Consider the following 20,109-nt stretch of genomic DNA (forward strand, 5'->3'; position numbering starts at 1 on the left):
ACAAATAGCTTCTTGGCTGAGGGTGGGCCTTTGGACTGATGCACATATGAACTCACAGAGACTGTGACAGCATGCACAGGACCTACACAGGTCCAAGCCAGCTAGAGTCCCAGCACTGAGCAGCCAAGGTAGATGCAGAGTCCCACCCCTAACCAAGAAACTGTGAGCACCTTTTGATTAATGTCTTTTTTTTTTTTTACTTATTTTTCAATCCAAATATGAAAATAATGAAAGACAATGCAATATTTTCTCTTGGAGAAGGCAAAGGAAATACACCTTACTGTTACTCAGTAGTAATTGTGCATAGGTGGGAATGTATCTCACAGTACTAAATTGTACCTAAGGATCTCAACCAGCTTCCCAGTCAGAGTGTCCATTCCCAATTTCCCTGTGCAAGAGCATTGTTCAAAATGCATTGAGCTAGTTTCCATCAGATGACCTGAGAGACTTCCAGAATACTCCTGACGATGCGGCCAGGTAGATATTTTTCTGATGGATCATTTCACATGGAACTTCTTTCTAAAGTCCTTTCCACATACAATTCTTGAAGGCCCTCTATCAAACTGAGCCATTGTGCTCCTCGAAATATCCACCTCCCACCCCGTCCCTGAAGCCATATGTGCTGAGTGGAATACAAACACGTTTAGGCATTCCAAAAGGCCGTCATATTACAGCACTTTCTATTGTACTAATGCTCCTCGTTGTATTTGTCATCGACATCACAAGTATGTACCCCAGATGCAAATGAGATGTCATAAAACATGGTAAACAAAGATGCTTAGCAGAGAGAAAGGGACATGGATTTATAGGTGTGCTGGTGCTGGGACTGTCAGCTGTTCAAATCCTAGCAAGAGATTTGTAGACACCACGGTTTTTCACCCTGTTCCTAAGGGCTAGTGTATGGTCCAAACAAAACAAGCTTACTGTACTCAATTCAGGAGGCACTGACCCCCTATTTGTCTGCCTCTGCATGGGTGGCATTGTGTATGGAAGAGCCCTTGCCTCTCCATTCAATCCCAGGAAGTAGTTACAAAATCCTTCTCTGTAGGGGACAACTCTGTGACACTTTCTTTGCTTTTGAAGAACTCGCACACAGTTTTGTTTTTGTTTTATGGAAAATAGATTTTTTTTCTGACCAAACATAATATATCCCGATAACCATTTCCTCTCCCTCTACCCCCCCCCCAAGTTTCTTCCCACCTCCCTTCCCATCCAGATCCACCCCCTTTCTGTTACTCATTAGCAAACAGACAGGTGTCTATGGGACAATAATAAAATATAATAAGATAAAACATAAGCTAACACATTGGAATAGAACAAAACAAACAGAAGGAAAAGAGCTCAAGAGAAGGGACAAAAAACAGAGACCCACTCATACACACACTAAGGAATTCCATAAAAACACTTAAAGTGGAAGCCATAATATACATGCAAAGGACCTGTGCGTTAACAAGAGAGAGGATATATAATATATTATAAAAATAAGGTGAAGTTAAAAATAAAAAGTGTCCTGATACTACCTTATAAGACAAAGAACCTCCAAAGATACCACTGAGTTTATTTTCTGTTGGTCATCTACTTCTGGGTATGCAGCCTACCCTTAAGAGTTGTTTTTTCCCCCCAGTGAGACTCCCTTGGAGGAAACTAAAATTTCTTTTGCAAGTGACTATCAATTGGAGATAGCTTCTGGGTTTCTCCTTTCAGCTCTAGGACCCCAACTGGTGCAGACCCATGCTGGCCCTGTGCATGCTGCCTCAGTCTCTGAGAGTTCATATGTGTGTGACCATGTTGATATAGAGGGCCTTGTTTCCTTGATGTCCTCCATTGCCTCTGCCTCTTACACTCTTTCTGCCTCCTCTTCTTCAGAGTTCCCTGAAGGATTTACTGGAGACATCCTGTTTAGGGCTGGGTTGCACACAAATGTATGTAAATGTACCAGCTCTAGAAAGAATGAATGTGGTTTTACATATCTTGCTTATGTCGTCAGTCTGTCTGTGGGTACATAGGATTCTGTCCCTGCCTAATGAACGTTTTGTAAAATAAATGTATGTATAAGGATGCTGGAGCAGGTTCTAGAGTTGGCCTTGGAGGTCCACCTTTGTCAACCCATCATATCTGTTGAACAATTGTGCATACTTCATCCCAGCACTGTTACCACAATGCCTTTTCACCACGGGGACTTTGTTTCTTACTGAGTCTTAGCCTAAATGACACAAGTTTTGTCTTCAAAACATGTTGTGAACCAAACTAAGAACCAACTGGGAACCAAACTAAGGTTTTATCTAGTGTTTCAGGAAAGTGTTTGTGTGACCGCAATCCCCCTATGGCATCATAGTGTTAGTTTTTGTCTCCTCTCTTATAGTATACGCTGCAGCTGGCCGTGCTCAGTATGCAAATGCCGTACTAGCCAGCTAGCAACCATGGTTCAGTTAACCTCAATAACTATGGAGGCTAAACTAACGAGGGTAATATGGGGTATAGGACGGTTTTAGTGACTGAGATTAGGAGTAGAAGGAAAGTCGGGTGTGCAGGATACAAACCAGCATTAGACTCCTTAGAAAAATATCAAGGCAGGAAAGTTTCTGGGAGGGGAAACTTAGGATACTGTATCTGGAAGTTTTTCTGTGTCCTACCAGGTCCTGCAGTCATTTGGTCCCAAGTAAACACACAAAGGTTTATATTAATTATAAACAGTATGGCCTATGGCTCAGGCTCACTATTAACTAGCTCTTATAACTTAATTCAACCCATTTCTATTAATCTATGTTTAGTCACATGGCTTCATGGCATGACCAATTTTCTCATATCTTGCTTCTCCTGGAGGTGGCTCATAGCTTCCGCCTCATTCCACCCTTCTTCATCTCTGTCCTCACTTTGGATGTACCACCTAACCTTATTCTGCCTCGCCATTGGCCAAACAGCTTTATTTATCAAACAATGAGAGAGCAACATATTTTCACAACATACAGAAAGACATTCCACAGCAGGATACTGCTAATATCCTTCGACTTTAGAGGTTGATAAAGCTATGGAAAGTCATAGTTGTAGATTATAAGGGTGAAGAGATAAGAAAGATTTAAAAGGGAAGAGGTTGGGATGAGAGGGAAAGTATATGAATTATGCACAAGAGTAGTAATGAGTACGCATTGACTTTATGGAGAAACACACAGAACAATCCTAAAACATACATGAGAAATTCACAAACAAAAGCAAAATCATTATGATACATATTGTTACATATGTATGTTATATAACACACACACACACACACACACACACACACACACACACACACATGTTGATATAGAGGGCCTTGCTTCTTTGATGTCTTCCATTGCCTCTGCCTCTTATACTCTTTCTGCCTCCTCTTCTTCAGAGTTCCCTGGAGGCTTTACTGGAGACATCCTGTTTAGGGCTAGGTTGCACACAAATGTACATAAATGTGTGCATATGAGATTAAAGTAGGCAACAAAAGATAAAAACATACTAAAAGTGGCCAAATTAAATATAACATGCAAACAAGAAAAGGGCAGAGTATAAAAAGTACATCACATTAAAAACCAGTCACTATTTCTTCCTGTTAAATTTAATTTTTAAACTACAATTAAAACTTAAACTTGGGGTTGGAGAAATAGCTCAGCAATTAAGAGTACTGGCTGCTTTTCCAGAAGACCCGGGTTCAGTTCCCGGAACCCACGTGTCAGCAGTCTATAACTCCTGTTCTAGGGAATCTGACACCCTCACACAGGCATTTATGCAGGCAGAACAACAATGCACATAAAATACAAATAAATCAGTTATTTTTAAAAAAGTTAAATGGGCGGTGGTGGCACACGCCTTTAATGCCAGCACATGGGAGGCAGAGGCAGGCGGATTTCTGTGAGTTCGAGGCCAGCCTGGGCTACAGAGTGAGTTATAGGACAGGCTCCAAAGCTATACAGAGAAACCGTGTCTCGAAAAAACAAAAGATCATTAAGCTCATAGGACCCATACCCAAAAATGTTTGTTATTTTATACATAAATTATAGTATATCAAGTTGAGTTTTTAAAAACATCATGACCTCAATATTTGAGAAGCTGCTATGTATGTGGAAGATGAATTTCCTTGAGATACCGAAGGAGAATATTGACTTTCAAAGGATAGTTCATAACGGAAGAGCTGAAAATTATGTAAGGGGGTGGTTCCCTTCCCTGAGACATTAGAGCAGGCTGCATGGGAACATTTGGATACAGATTCAGAGAAGTCCTGTGAGTTGGACAAGGACTTAATCATTTGCTTCCAAGTCTGATATGTTGCCCTAGATTCCCTAGATTCTCCAGTCCTTCTCTTCTGTCCTCTTCTTAAGAAGTCAGGGTCAGGAGCAAAGGATAAATGTGTTTGCATCCAAACGTTATGTGACCCACAGGGTAGGAGAGGTCCTTTGACTTCCATACCAACACACACACACACACACACACAAAAAAAAAAAAAAAAGAAAGAAAGAAACAAAGAAACAAAGAAAGAAAGAAGCAAAGAAAGAAACAAAGAAGCAAAGAAACAAAGAAATGTAGCAAGTAATTTAAAAATCTCAGGATAAAAAATCAGAATGCCTACAGGATGGAGGTTTGTGTATTGAAAAAGAGGTGGTTCAGTGAAGACACAGGATGCTTTCTAAGGGAGAGGCAGCAGCTATTCAGCTCCCACTGACCTCAGTGAGGCAAAAATCAGGGCTAGCAGATCCTTATTTTGGGGGTTCGTGTATTTAGGATACTGAATAATAATAAGTTATTATTTGAGCAGTATATGGGGAATAGGGAAAACTGAGGCCTTAATTCAGGTCTTAGGGAGCCCATTGACTGCTTTTAATTGCCTCATCAGGGCCTACAGGCCTCTGGAGACTTAACTCATAAACAAATCTCCCTTTTGTGAATTTTAAAGGGGGCAATGCCCCCAGGACAGAATTGAAGGGCTCAGTTTTAGGGACAATAACTAATGTGGTGGTATAAAACTTTCAGGTATAACTTAGGCTGAGTAAGGAATTGTAGTGGAGATGATGGTGCCTCACCCCAAGTTGTGAAGTTCCTCAGCTGAAGGAAGAAACCAATTCTTACCACAAGCTCTCCAGGAAAGTCACCCTCACTCAAGCTCTCCACCTTACAGGTGAAATCAGGTCTGAAGTAGCGAGTGGCTTTCCCTGGCTCCTAGGTAACAGTGCCATGTGGGTCTCACCTCAACTTTGATGCCAATAGACTCAAGAGAGGTAAGCACAGTCGTTTTTTCCTGTGGAGTTGTGGGTGAGTAATGATCTGTGGCACTTAAGCACCCACAGACAAAACCAGAAAATAATAGGCATTGCATTAGGCGGTTATGCAAGGTTCTGTTGTATCCCTGGACTGAGGGTGGAAACGTGGAACTCAGGCAAGAAGATAGTCTAGCACTAACTGGGTCTTTCTCTGTCCTCCCACTCAAGTAAACACAGCAGGTTGCACAATACTTTGTACTAACTTTCCAGTTACATAAAGTTAGGAAACTCACTGAACGTCTATGGAACATTTGGTTTTCTCATTAAGTGTAAAGATTGGCTTAATAGTGTATTGCAAAATTTAGCTTCTGTGATGCCAAAGCAATAACATGCAAAATAAGATACATACATCATCACTAGGAGACAAAGACTAGGGGTAAAGTCAGAGCTGTTGATACATCAAGGAAGACTTCTTGGAGTAGACAAGGATGGAGACATGAGAGAAGGCAATGTTCTGCATGAGGAGTCGGTGTGAAAGCAGAGTGTGGACTTGTTCATTTATAGTTTGGGTGTCAAATGAGCTAACTACATTCTAGAAAATATTGGTTGTTTCTGCCAAGAAGGTGATGGAATCCTGAAACTCACGGAAGAAAGATATGGGATAGAATGAGATACTGGGCGATTTTAGCATGCAAAGGATGGACTGAGTAAGCAACAATTAAATCTGTGGAGGAGGAGGCTGTGGTGGGGAATAGGAAGAAGGATTCATTGTTGCCTAATGAAGTTCCGAGGGGAGAAGGGTCTTCTAGAAGCTAATAAAAAATTACACATTCAGATATAAAGAGATAGAGAAATTATATATATATATATATATATATATATATATATATATATATATATGTGTGTGTGTGTGTGTGTGTGTGTGTGTGTGTGTGTATCACAATAATAATCAGAGAAGAAACTGTAGATTTGAGAATGTGGAAAAGAATGGGCAAAAATAATGCAACTATATTTCAATTTAAAATGTATTTTCAAAGAACACGTCATGAGTAAACACTTCTGAAAGGATATAAAAGGTGAGAACACATACTACCACACACTGACTTATTTAAGGATGACTCTTCAAATGGAAAAAGTTGGGGATAAGGTTGAACCTCCTATGCTCAGTCAGATGATAGGCATTTCTGGCTCAGATGTGGCTCCATTTAGTTAAAATCTGTTATGTATTATAGTGGCATGAAGAAATGGAAAAAAAATTTAAATATGACTTTTGCTCATAAGAATTTTATTATTTGCAGAGATCATAAATACTCCTACACACATATATAAACAGACATGAACACAGTCAATAGTTTTTCTGTTACAAAAATCAACTGTGTCAAATATATAAATATAGAACTAATTTAGTCAAGGGGATTAGGAACATGTAAAGTAATGACAAAATCATTCAAAAGGAATAAATCTGGAGTGTCACACCTGGGTATAATGCTACCCTAATTTGCTGAGAGAATGTTAGAACATTTTACAATATAATGGAAGTTTAAGTTTCAGGCTCTGGATGAGCAGGAAGCTTTCAAGTGAGTTGAAGCCAGGTTCCTTTCCAGGCAGTCTATATTTAGTCTGTTTTCCTTTCTTCCAAGTTTTCTTATATTATGATTTACCCTTGAAAGTCTCAGTTTTGGCTTTGGAGAAGAACAGAGGGGAGTTACCATCTTTCTCATAGCACAAGACTTTAACTGGATAGAAGTAATCAAGTGTATGCACTTGCTCTTGGCTTTAGAATCTAAAAACATAATTTAAAACACCTGCTTCTCATGAAGGACATTTTCACATCTTTGTTCTAAGAACAAGACAGACATGGCTCTGTTCCTCAGAAGCCCTGGCATGATGAAACTAAAGGTCATAAATTAATGTCAAGGATGGTAAGTGATATGTGAGAAGATGAAGTGCCCATATGGCCATACACCAAGGAGTTTTCAGTTCCCACAAAAGTAGAAAAGAATTCTCCCAAGAAGTGAGAATGTTACCCTCACACAACTGACACTTGGGACTGGATAATTCATGTGTATGTAGTGTTGATGAGAGGCTATGTGCACTGAAAAGACACAGCAGCACTCCTGGCCTCAACAAACCACAGAAATGTCTAAAGACATTGGAGAATCTTCCTGAATAGATGACTTCATCTCTGATTGAGAAATGCTATTGTAGACATAGTGGCATGTGCAGTGTGCTCAAAGAAAGTGCCATTATAGAGGCTGGTGACTGGTTTTCTGGCCAGGTGACCAGCATAGCTGAGATGTGCTTCCCTGAGATAAGGAACACAAATGGAAGCATTTTTATAAGGGGCAAGGACAAGTTTCGTGTTGAATGTGCTGAAGTCCAGGAGACTTCCAAGTGAAAATGAGAGGCAAGGAGATGTCCACTAACACAAAGATGTTGTTATTGTTAAAGATAAATCAAGGCCCCTGTTAAGAAGATAATTGGAATTTGATTAGGAGCTCATTGCTCAACAGTTCTCAAGAAGAAGTGGCATGGTGTTACCTGGGTCCACAGAGTGAATTGCCAGAGTTTGTTAGAAAGAAGGGAAGTTGAGAGAAAATGCAGACAAAACACACAGGGTATGAGGAAGCATGCAAAGCTTACATACTGTGTTTTTAAAACATAACTTCAGCATGCTTTATGATATGACTAATTTTCTGGTCTTGTGTTAGAGAGGGTAGACGCTGCTGTGTTAGACACCAGCAAAGGAGCAGGGAGAAATGTGGACTCTAGACTGATTGTTTTCATGAGATGTTTCTTACAAGAAAGTGCTTTGCTATCTGTGAGAATTTCTATACCTAAAAGGGGAAGTCCTTTTATGGTCAACCAGGCATCAAACTCTCAAAACATCAGAAATACAGAAAAAGATTGAACTAGATGAACAGTGGGAGTCTGAAATGCAGAGAATAGATAGGGATGGAGACATATTTGGGTGTTATCAACACAGTGAGTGTGACTCACACCCTGAAATGCATGAATTTTCCAGGAATGCTTTATAGCATGATATTAGAAGAGAGTCAGCAATGTGCAGTTAGAGGACACCATGATGGAGGATGCAGGGAAGGAGACATCCATGAAGGAAGGAAAAAAATACTGAATAGAAAGGACCAGTTACTCAACATGTCAAATGCTCAAGGATGAGATCCAGAAGAGAGTGAGAACAGAAACTGGAGGTAGAAATGGTATTTTAAAAATTGTACAGTCTTCATAATAGATAATTTCTATGGACAACTAACCAGATGAGGTGATGTAAGACATATGCTAGCAGGGATATGAATTTTTAATAGTATTGCTTTTGACACTTGAATTATTATTTTTTTGTAGACTTTATTAGCCTGAGTTTAGTGATGGCACCTATAAAAAAATCCATTCTTCCAGATTTGAGTGGATCATACTTTGATAGGCTTAAAGATGTTTATTAAGAAAATTATTGAAATAATAGGCAGGTAATACTAGGTTTATCAGCAGAAGTAGGGACCTCATGGCCACACAGGAACAAAAGGCTATGGGTGATGACGAGTGGAGAGAAGTTGTCGTCACTTAAGCACTGGTTTTAGATTCTCTGCGAGAGAGAGAACAGATGACACACAGCTGGAGAAATGACTTCCAGGTCTCCCTCCAATGTGAAAGGAGGTGCTGATTAGATTTTTGTCTAGTCTGAGCTTGCACTTTCTAAGATTCAGCAGTCAGTGGGCACTGTTGGCCTGTGTTGAGTCTTTGCTGGATACATTCCCAGGCCATCTAGTTTTCTAATACATGTACTTCAGAATTTTAAGTTGACTCTTATACTTTAAGATCTAAAGCTAAGTTCATTTTTTACTGTTCAATATTACCTTAAATCAAATAATTGCTGTATTAGGTTTCTAAGTTTTTATTTATTTATAAACATATTAATACCAAGCATAGCTATAATTATGAACAGCATTGTTGATCAAATATGGACAAGAATGGTCAAAACAGTAAAACCTTAATCCACCATGTTAGAGACAATACCTGTTTATTCCTTTCATGTTACACTGGTAACAAACATTTCTATGGCATGTATATTGTCTAATGAAGGAGAATACATTCATTAATTCATTTAACAATATTTGTTGAGTTCTGTTCATTCTTTATACACTGGTTTGGAAATGGCACTACAACAGTTAACAAATCACACCCTGTTGCATGGTCAAGAGTAGTGATGTAGATAGACAAAGACTACAGAACCCAGAAAGACAAGAGCTTCATGGTATTTTTCATGTCAAAGGTAAAAATACCAAACTAAATGTAGAGTGTTGGTCATTGGTGTTTGGGGCGTTGGGTGTGTAATGTGGGTAATGGGAGGCTGGGTTCTGTGAGTTCACTCTGTGATTATGTAGAATTATCTCATAAGCCTCAGTTATATGTACAAGTTACACATGTCAACAAAAATTAAGTAATTTAAAAATATATAATAAAAATATTACAAAACTTCATGTAGCATATTCTTAATATCTTGCAGAATATATGATATCATTCAATCTTTTTTTAAAATCTTGTTGCATCTGTTCCATGATAGCTAAACTGAGACTCACAGAAGTGAGTGAAGTCAACATGTCTGAGCAGGTAGTTCAGTTAGACAGTGGTAGAGTTGATCTGCAGGGATCTGGTAAGGACTCAAAACAAATCATACCATTCTAAGACAATGAACTTGCAAAGGCCGACTTTGACATTACACACCTCTAAGAATGTATATTAAAAAACCTATAACAATGAAATCTTTGATATCATCACAAAGATCTAATAAATGTGTTTGTTAGAAAGAACTTTGATGGATTGATTTATCTGTATGTAAATTAATACTTTATTGAATCATTCAACTTCTCCATGTTTTCCTCAACAGCATTAAAGACGTTGTCCGAATGGCTTCCTGGCATCATTGGTCCAGCACCAACTCATTAACCTTCCAGTTCAGCAGACTTAACAAGAGAACAAATTGACAGCTAGTCACAAGCAGGATTTCTGGGTTTGTGGTGCTAATCACAGCCACTGAGGAAATGGGGCAGTGGGGACAAAATTGTGGTCTCATCCTGGTTAGTCCTAGGTCTTCACCTACATGAAACACTCTGCCAACTGGACCAACCAGGAGCCAAAGCGACTGATGGGGAATAATAATGCTACATTTGACTCTATATTTTTCAAAGAAACTCTGCTATTACCTGTTACTGGGTTAGATCTTAACATCAGGGTGGGAAGGTGGGAAAGATGCTGTCTCTGCTATCAGACAGTGAGGTATCCATGGGCTTAAGGGGGCTAGATAAAGTTCAGGACACATAGGGAGCAGAGTTATAGGTCAAACAAAAGATAATACTCCTGATCCCATGATTTCCAGTCTAAAGAGCTTGATTTTTGGAGTATTTCAGGATTGTCTGGAATAATGTTCTAATCCGTGAGCTTCACAGCAGACACTGAATTGTCTCCTGTTATTTGGGTACATGAAAGCTATGGGCAGTTTCAACACCAGTTTTAGACAGGGCTTCATCTTAATGGGCTTCTCTGATTATCCTCAACTGGAACTCATTTTTTCTGTTCTCATTTCCATTTTCTACTCCCTAACTCTCTTTGGCAACTCTGCCATCATTATTCTTTCACAACTGGATGCTCGACTTCAAACACCAATGTACTTCTTCCTCTGCCACCTCTCCTTCCTGGACCTCTGTTACACCACGAGCATTGTGCCCCAGCTTCTGATCAACCTCCAGGGATATGACAGGACCATCAGCTATGGAGGATGTGTGGCCCAGCTCTTCCTTTTCCTTGCTCTGGGCTCCACAGAGAGTGTGCTCCTGGTGGTGATGGCCTTTGACCGCTATGCTGCTGTGTGTCGTCCCCTGCACTACACGACCATCATGCACCCTCTTCTCTGCCTCTCACTAGCTATTGCTTCATGGATAGGAGGATTCATGAACTCTCTGATTCAGACAAGCCTGATGATGGTGATGCCTCTTTGTGGATACCAGCTAAACCACTTCTTCTGTGAGATGCCTGCTCTCTTGAAGTTGGCCTGTGAGGACACAGAAGAAACAGAGGCCAAAATGTTTGTGGCCCGAGTTGTAATCTTGATATTTCCTGTAGCGCTAATTCTGGGCTCCTACGCAAACATTGCTCAGGCGATGCTGAAGACCAAGTCAATGGCAGGGTGCAAAAAGGCCCTGGGCACTTGTGGGTCCCACCTTGTGGTGGTTTCTATGTTTTATGGTGCAGCCATTTACACACACTTACAACCCAGGGGCAGTTATTCTGAGAGCAAGGGGAAGTTTGTTGCCCTTTTTTATACTATCATCACCCCCATGCTCAATCCTTTGATTTATACCCTGAGGAACAAGGATGTGAAGAGGGCTCTGTGGAAGGTGCTTGGGAGCTCAGACTCAGGATAGAAGACCAAAGGACAACCAGTACGATTTGGTTTAATAGTTCTTGGGTTACAGACTTATCCTGTCCTTGCAAAGCAATTTATCAGTAAAAAAAATAAGCTTCCACAGACCCTATGGGTTTGATGCTTCCTTGTTCTGAAGATGGAAGTGAGGAGGGTCTTTTGAAATTCTTTGTAGTCCAGTGTATATAATCCATATAATACAGGGAGTAAGAGTTGATTTGTAACATGGTGTTTAGGAAGTGGATATTATCTCCTCTTGTACAAAGTGGAGACAGTTTCTAGGTAAGCCTGGGAGACAGGGAAGCATTGTTCAGATGGTAGTTCCCTCAGATTTCTAGCATGGTGCCGAGCAGAATGCCCTATGACAAAGATTTGCATCAATGCCTATGCTTCTAATTCCCTCTATCCTGTCTAGGTCCCTTCACTTTACAGGATCTCTTTTTATGGTCTACTTAGGTTGATACCTTTCTGTGATATTTGAAGAATATAAGAAATAATGATTAATGGTTTATCACGAAGCATGTAGAGGCCCGATGTGAATGTTGCTTTTCTACTTGGGGTCACATGCAAAGAAGTATTAAGGAGGCATTCAAAAAAGGAGGGCAGGCATTGCTATTTCCCCAGCTGTACAGTGCAACTCAGAAATGATGCTTGACATGGGGAAGATGATAATGTTCATGAATGAGAAGAAACTAGAGAAACTGGAGAGAAAACCAAACATGAGCTTAATTAGTAGACATCACTGCTTTGTCTGACTGATTCTTTCCAATGTTCTAGATTCTTCTTAATTACCTATTCTTAGGTAAAAGTCAAATAGTGTGATTTACAGAGTCAACCATTCTATAACGGTTCTCGTTTCTAGAACTCTTAATGTAACTCATGCCCTGTGCTTATAGAACTTTCTGTTTTATTACATTTAATTATCTCAGTGTGGAATACAGGCAAATTCCTCCCTCATATTAGTTATACTTATCAAGAGACCAAATGCCAGATAATTACTTTGTGTTGTTATTTTCAGTTTTCCCAGATACTAAATAGAAATTCATTATTTGAATGTGCCCTATTTTGTTGTAAATCTTATTCAGCTAGCTGGTACCTAAGATTCCACATTTTATATTTATTAGCTCAGGGCACTGGCCAATAAATGTAACAAAAATGAATTTTTGCCTGTTTTGTTTATCAAGTTCTAATAATTCAAATATATGTAAAACTTAATAGAAAAAAGTGTTTATTTGGACACAGAATAAAATTCAATAAAATTCTTTTGTGGTTATTATGTTTTGCTATTTAGCTTATAGAGAACATAGCAATTCAATTATATTAGTGGAAATACATTTCATGTTCAAGAAATCTGAAGAAGCCACTAGTGTATCTAGGCAAACAGCCATCCATGACTTTTCACAAATCTTGTCTTTTGAGAAGGAAATTGCATCTCCATGGAAACCTAAACCCATCAGGATCTTCTCATCCAGGACAGTAGCTAATTGGTCATCAGAGAGCAAGGATCCCTAAGCCACTCCAGAGTCAGAGAGTCCCAAGTCTCTCTACTGTGATAGAGTAGTTAGGGGTGAATAAGAAAAAGCACACAGCAGAATATCAACTTACCCTTTGACTTTTCTTTTTATGGTTTTATTTTATATTTAGTTTGTTAGTTTTTATTTTTTTATTTTTTTTTTTTTTGGTTTTTTTCGAGACAGGGTTTCTCTGCGTAGCTTTGCGCCTTTCCTGGAACTCACTTGGTAGCCCAGGCTGGCCTCGAACTCGCAGAGATCCGCCTGCCTCTGCCTCCCGAGTGCTGGGATTAAAGGCGTGCGCCACCACCGCCCGGCCTAGTTTGTTAGTTTTTAAAATAAAAGTAATTTCATGTGCTTGAGGTTCATAAAAAGAAGTTATAGGTTGCATAGAGGAAGTAAGGCCACCAGTATCTGAAGCAAATCAACTTACCTGTCATCCTATATGATGCTTCTAATCCTTTTTGGATTAGAGAAGAGTAGATATATGATGACAGTTACTTACCAATCACAAATATCTCATACAATAAAATTTTACTAATGATACATTATTTTGTAATTAGACATCTAAACTTGTCTACCTTAGATATCTAATATTTTGTATTCTTTAATCCACATCTCCCCATTTCTTCTCAGTTCACTACAAATCATATGCTCTCTTTAATTTTCTGCATATTTGATTATTGTGTGATCTTTTCTTTGGAAACCTGTTTGTCTTCATACCCATGAAGAGAGCAATGATGAACCAAAGAAGCAATTCCATCCAAGTCCAACTTAGTGAACCCGTGATTCAGTTGGAGTTTGTTGCAGAAGTGTAGGTGACTAAGGGGGCTGCATCTTTGGAGAGTCTCACTCAGGCATGGGTGTCAATCACGAAAGCTGTGCTCCTGGAGCCCCCTGTGCCACAGGTAGGCAGATGTACTACTGTTGTTTCTATAGTCTTGGAGAGGGGACTTGACAGTCATGTAACTTTCATGAGCCCCTGAGGTCTGAGAGTTTCTTTTAAGTTTCATAAGTCTGGTGAGCTTCCCTCTCCCTCCAGCAAGGAACCTTACAATCCATAGGAAACAGCTACACAGCATTAACTTAAAAAATCCAGGAATAAGCAAGCTAATGTGATATTTTTCTTTCGCTTTTTTTTCACTTCCTATAATGTTCCAGCTTATTATACAGTAGCATAGAGCAAGATATTTTCCTGGACTTAATCATACTTTCTTACAAACTTCACAGTTTCTTTATCCATTAGACAGAGCATTGGTGGATATTAGGGTAGTTTCCATGTCTTGACTATGATGAACTAAAGTACAGAAAGCATGATCACAGATTGTAGACATCTTGAAAAGTTGGTAAATTCATAAACCTAGAAGACAGAGCTCTATTTTCTGGTAGTTATGTTTCATTTTTCTGTGTGTGTGTGTGTGTGTGTGTGTGTGTGTGTGTGTGTGTGCGCGTGCGTGCGTGCGTGCGTGTGTGTGTGTGTACCTATTTTAAATTAAGCTAATTCTTTTAAAATACATATGATAATTTTCTCTGCAAGTACATCTATGCACCAAGTGTGTGCCTAGTGCCCATGGAGTACAAACAAGGGCATCAGGCACCCTTAAACTGGGGTCACAGATGCTTGGGAGTCACCATGTGGGTGCTGGGAATCAAACCCAGGTCCTCTGGAAGAGTGGCAAGTGCTCCTAACCATTGAGCCATCTCTCCAGCCTCATTTTAAATTTCTTAAGGAATTGCCCTATTATTATTCCTAATGTCTGTACTAATCCACACTCCCAGTTACAAGAATGTTGTTTTCACTTTTCCCGTACCATCACTAACACCTCTTATCTCTTCATAAACATTCATCCTAGAAAGTATAGGTAACTTCAAAGAGTGGTTTCAATATGTATTTCCAGGTGATTACTAGCAGCAAACAGATTTCACATGTTTGTTGGAAAATATTTAAAGTTTTCTATGGAGTAATGACCTGTGTCAATTATTAAGATGGGTTTTCAGTGTTTCTTCTACTGTAAGAGTTAGTCATAAACTTGGGACATTGCCTTCTCACCAGTCTCATGGTTTTCAAGTAAATTTTCCAGTCTGTAGACTGCTGTTTGCGTTTGTTGATCATTTTTATTTCAGAAGACTTTTTTCTGATGTAGTGTCATTTTTAAATACTCATTTACTTATTTTTTAATCTCAAGCTATGCTAGCCCAAAACACACTGCCAAACTCATGGTTCATGAGTTTTTCCTCTATAATCTCCTCCAGGAGTTTTATAGTTGTGGTCTTACCCTGAGGACTTCTATTTAGTTTAAATTGACTTTTACACATACCATAATATGTCAGCACACACATGTGCTTAGAGCAAGTTTAAGAAGTATCATTTTTGAGGTTGGGTAGTAGGTTCAGCTATAAAGAGCATTGACTAGTATTCTACACAACCTGAGTTTTATTCTCAGCTTCCATGTGGAGGCTCACAACCAGTTAGAACTCCAGTTTCAGAATTCTGATGCTCTCTTCTGGCCTCCATGTTCACTGTACATATGTGGTGCACAAACATACATGCAGACAAAAAAATCCGTGCGTGTGTGTGTGTGTGTGTGTGTGTGTGTGTGTGTGTGTGTGTGTAAAAATGCAAAGGATTATCATACATTAGATAAAGCTCAGGAAACATCAAGAGAGTTGGGGTGGAGAGATTGCAAGACCCAGAAGACCAGGACACCTGCTGTGCAATGGTGTCTTCTACACATGCAGGGAAGCCGCACCATGAAATATCAACCATATGGTTGGCTGAACAAGGTCAGCAAAATGACAATAACTGACATGCCAATGGAGGTGAGGAAATCTTAACAATTTCCTGGGATGACTTTAACCAAGCAAGTGAAACATTTTCATAATAAAAACTTTAAGACACTGAAGAAGAGATGGAAAGATCTTCCATGCTCACAGATCAGTAGATTAATGTTGTAAAAAACGGCCATTCTACCAAAAGTAACCTCCAGATTCAGTGCAATCCTGATCATAATTCCAACGCAATTCTTCACAGAAATTAAGAAACAATCTTCAAGTTCATACAGAAACACAAAAATCTAGGGTGGCTAAAACAATTCTGAATAATGAGAGAATTGTCAGAGAAACCACCATTTCTGATTTCAAGTTGTGTTACAGAGCTGCAGTAACAAAAACAGCATTGTATCAGCATAAAAACAGAGTGATCAGTGGAATCAAGTTGATGATGCAGACTGAATTTTACAGTTATGAACACCTGGTTTTTGAAAAGGAAGCCAAAAGTATACACTGAAGAAAAGACAGCATCTTCAACAAATGGTTCTGGTCCAACCAGAGGCTGTGTTCAGAAGAATGAAAATGGACCGATATCTATCACCCCACACAAACCCAACTCCTAATGGACCAAGGACCTCAATATAAGACTAGGCAACTTTGGATATGATAAACAAGAAAGTGGGAAATGAGATTGAACTCATTGGCACAAAAAAAGACTATCTGAACAGAAAACCAATAATATAAGCATTAAGATCAAGAATAATGGAACCTCATGAAGCTGAAAAACTTCGTACATCAAAGGACACCATAATTCAGTCAAAGTGGCAGCCTACAGAGCAGAAAAAGATATTTATCAATTATACATCTGATAGAGGGTTAGTATCTAGAATATATAAAGAACTACACAAACAAACAAAAACCCCTGAACAACAAGAAAACAGCCCAGGTAAAAATGGGGTATAGAAATAAGAACAGAGTACTCAAAAGATAAAATGCAAATAGCTGAGAAACACTTAGAGAAATGTTCAACGTCCTTAGCCATCAGGGAAATGCAAATCAAAGCTACTTTGAGATTTCATCTTACACCCATAAGAATGGCCAAGATCAATAAAAATGAATGACAGCTCATGCTGGTGAGGATGTGGAGTAAGAGAAACACTCCTCCATTGCTGGTGGGAATGTTAACTTGTACAGCCACTATAAAAATCAGTGTGGTGGTTCCTCCAGAAGATGGGAATTGATCTACTTCGAGATCTAGCTGTACAACTCCTGGGGACACACCCGAAGAATGCTTCATACTGTCATAGAAATACTTGCTCAACCATGTTCATTGCTGCTCTATTCATAATAGTCAGAAATCAAAAACAACCTAGATGTCCCTCAACAGAAGAATGGATAAAGAAATGCGGTATATTGACAATGGCATATTACTCAGCCATTGAAAATAAGAAATAATGAAATCTGCAGGTAAATAGACAGAACTAGAAAAAAATCATCCTGAGTGAGGTATCCCAGACCAAAAAAATATGATATATATTTGCTTATATGTTGATATTAGCTGTTCAGTTGGTGATAACCAAACAATACATAGAACCACAGCAGTAGTTAAAAAGTAAGGAAATAGTTGTGATTGATAGATCTCACTAGGAAGAGGAGATACAATAGCTAATTGTGGATGTGCAGGGAAGCTGGAATGGGAAGATCAAGTAGAGAGGGGGAAGGGAGAGTTGGACAAAGAGAGAATACAGGGAGTGACGTTTGAGGGATAATATGGAAGCCTAACACAGTAGAAGGTTCCTAACATATGTATGTATATTAAGGTAATCTAAAAGAAATTGCCAAATAACAGGGAAGAAAGAGATCCAACTTGCCATCTCTTTTCACCAAATGATGCTCTCAGTACCAAAAATGGGTTACATCAAATGAAATTGTTGTCCAAAGGGACCCGTGTGAATCCCCAAACAAGGCAGGCTATTACCAGGTGTATACATTGTTTTTCTCAAACTGATGACAAGTTCCTATTGCTAAAGACAAGAGCTACACAACTCACTGAACATGGAGAAGTAGAGCTGGCGCCTACAATGAGCCTTCATCTGTATGTTCTAGTGTCTTTGGTGCAGAAAGACACTCTGCAGGCTACCGAAGGAAAAACATAAACACCCACCTACCTACAAATAGTTTGATTCACAATGGTGTCCCGCTTGCAAGATACACCAGTGTAAAGGTGGCACAAATCTTGTGGAGTAACCAATCAACATCTGATATTGATTTAAGACCCTCTCCACAAGGTGGAACCCATACCCAATGCTGCTTGGATGACCAAAATCCTGTGACTAAGATAAAACCAACTACTTCTATTAAAAGAATGTAGTAAAAAAAGAAAAAATCCTGAAGATGATCAATGCCTTTGGCAGCCATCATCAAAGAAGCTTCCTTCTGCAGCAGATGGGAACAAATACAGAGACTCACAGCCAGACAATATTCAAAGAGTAAGAGACCTTGGGAGCCTCAACCCTAAATGGGATGACTCCATCAAATTCCTCTCCTCAGGGATTAGGGAACCCCAAAGAAGATGAGGAAAGAGTATAGGAGCAAGAGGAGATGGAGGACACCAAAGAAACAAGGTCTTCCACATCAACAGGATCAATGTGTATAGTCACAGAGACGGAGGTAGCATTCACAGGGCTACCAGATGGGGTCCTAGAGCTGAAAGAAGTGGACACATGGCCTCATCCCTAACCCAGGGAATCTGCAAGTGAACTTTAGTTTTCTCCAAGTAGGAGTCTCATTGGGGAAACAAACTACTCTTAAGGGTAGGCTGCATGCCCAGCAGTATATGGCCAACTGGAAACAAATGTAATGGCATCTTTGGAGATTCCTTGTTTCATAATGTCATGTTAGAAAAAAAATAAAAATTTCCCACTTTATCTTGTGTTTTATTTATATTTTTTCTCCTACAATCCTCTGGGTATATTCATGGCTTCCAATTTAGTGTTTTTATGGGATTCCTGAGTGTGCAGATCGGTGGGACTCTGCATATATATCCGTTTTGTGCCTTTTCTTGGGTGCTTTCCTGTTGTCTGTTTGTTTTGTCCTATTCTGATGTATTAGCTTTTGTTTTATATCAGTTTATTTGATTATATGACTTAGAAGCCTGCTTGTCTTCTAATAAGAGACAAAAATAGGGTTGATTTGGATGGAAGGGGAGGTGGGAGGGCCTGAGAAGAGGAGAGGTGGGCAAACCATAATCAGGATATAGTATGTGAGAACAACCGCATTTTCAATAAAAGGAATGTAAATCAATAAATTAAACACATTAGTGGGTATATAAGAGAGACAGATACAGAGAGATGGGGCAAATTTTTCTTCCAGGCCCCAAATGGTATCTGAACATTTGGGTTGGTGGAAGCTAAGTAAACAGAATTCAAGAGGTTTTTTATTTATTAGTCACAGGATGTTAGTTCTGACACAAAGGTGAACAAGGAATGACTGTTGCAGAGGGCTCCAGCTATCCCAATTCAAGAGATTTTTATCTCTGTACTTGAAATTGCATAAGAGATGAAATTCAATTTTCTTTATGTTTTCAATGGTAAGAATAAGTACAGCTGTGCTGAAGATCTTAGGAGATTTAATTTGGCTGAATATAAGCAGACAACTTACAAAAGAAGGTCAAAAGTATAAGTGACTGCCTTTGAGGTAGTGAGTTCCCCTTTCCTGAGCACTTAAACAAGAGTTGCCTGGCAGTATTTGATTATGGTTTAGGAAGTTCTCAATCAAATGAAGACATCAAACTTTGCTTCTAAATATGATACATTGCCCTAGATTTCTCAGTCTTTCAACATGTTCCACAATAGAGTAATTGGAAGAGGCCATTTGTGTGTTTGCATACACATAGCTGTTGTCTTCTGCAAGCAAGGCTTTGTGAGGGGCATGTGCCATTTCTGGGGGACATTTGAGACTCTTTGGACCTTTTCACCAAAGGCCATTGATTTATCCCCAGATTGTGGATCCAAAGAGTCAATGAACTGTCCACAAAGGTGACTGTCTAACATCTTGCTACCTGTCTTCTTCATCTTTTGTGGCCCAGATGACTGCCATTTGTTTTTTGTTAAACTGTGTAGAAGTTTTAGCCTAGACACAATGGCGCATACAGGACTTAGATTTGACTATT

General features: G+C 39.3%; 1 protein-coding gene across 2 annotated transcripts in view; it reads left to right on the plus strand.

Moving 5' to 3' along the window:
- LOC102914872 (olfactory receptor 2Y1B-like) overlaps nt 1-12,920 on the plus strand; it is a 33,631-nt gene extending 20,711 nt beyond the window's left edge. Inside the window, exons 2-4 of one of the 2 annotated variants that reach the window (XM_076578243.1) lie at nt 5,141-5,240; nt 7,068-7,144; nt 8,248-12,920. In XM_076578243.1, coding sequence (XP_076434358.1) covers nt 10,718-11,659 — 942 coding nt within the window. In that variant the 5' untranslated portion in view covers nt 5,141-5,240; nt 7,068-7,144; nt 8,248-10,717 and the 3' untranslated portion in view covers nt 11,660-12,920. The remainder of the gene's footprint in view (nt 1-5,140; nt 5,241-7,067; nt 7,145-8,247) is intronic. The other variant, XM_076578244.1, reaches the window with a different exon arrangement.
- The last annotated feature ends 7,189 nt before the right edge of the window (nt 12,921-20,109 follow it).

This window comes from Peromyscus maniculatus, chromosome 8 (genome assembly GCF_049852395.1).
Source record: "Peromyscus maniculatus bairdii isolate BWxNUB_F1_BW_parent chromosome 8, HU_Pman_BW_mat_3.1, whole genome shotgun sequence".
In the NCBI taxonomy this organism is placed as follows: Eukaryota; Metazoa; Chordata; class Mammalia; order Rodentia; family Cricetidae; genus Peromyscus; species Peromyscus maniculatus.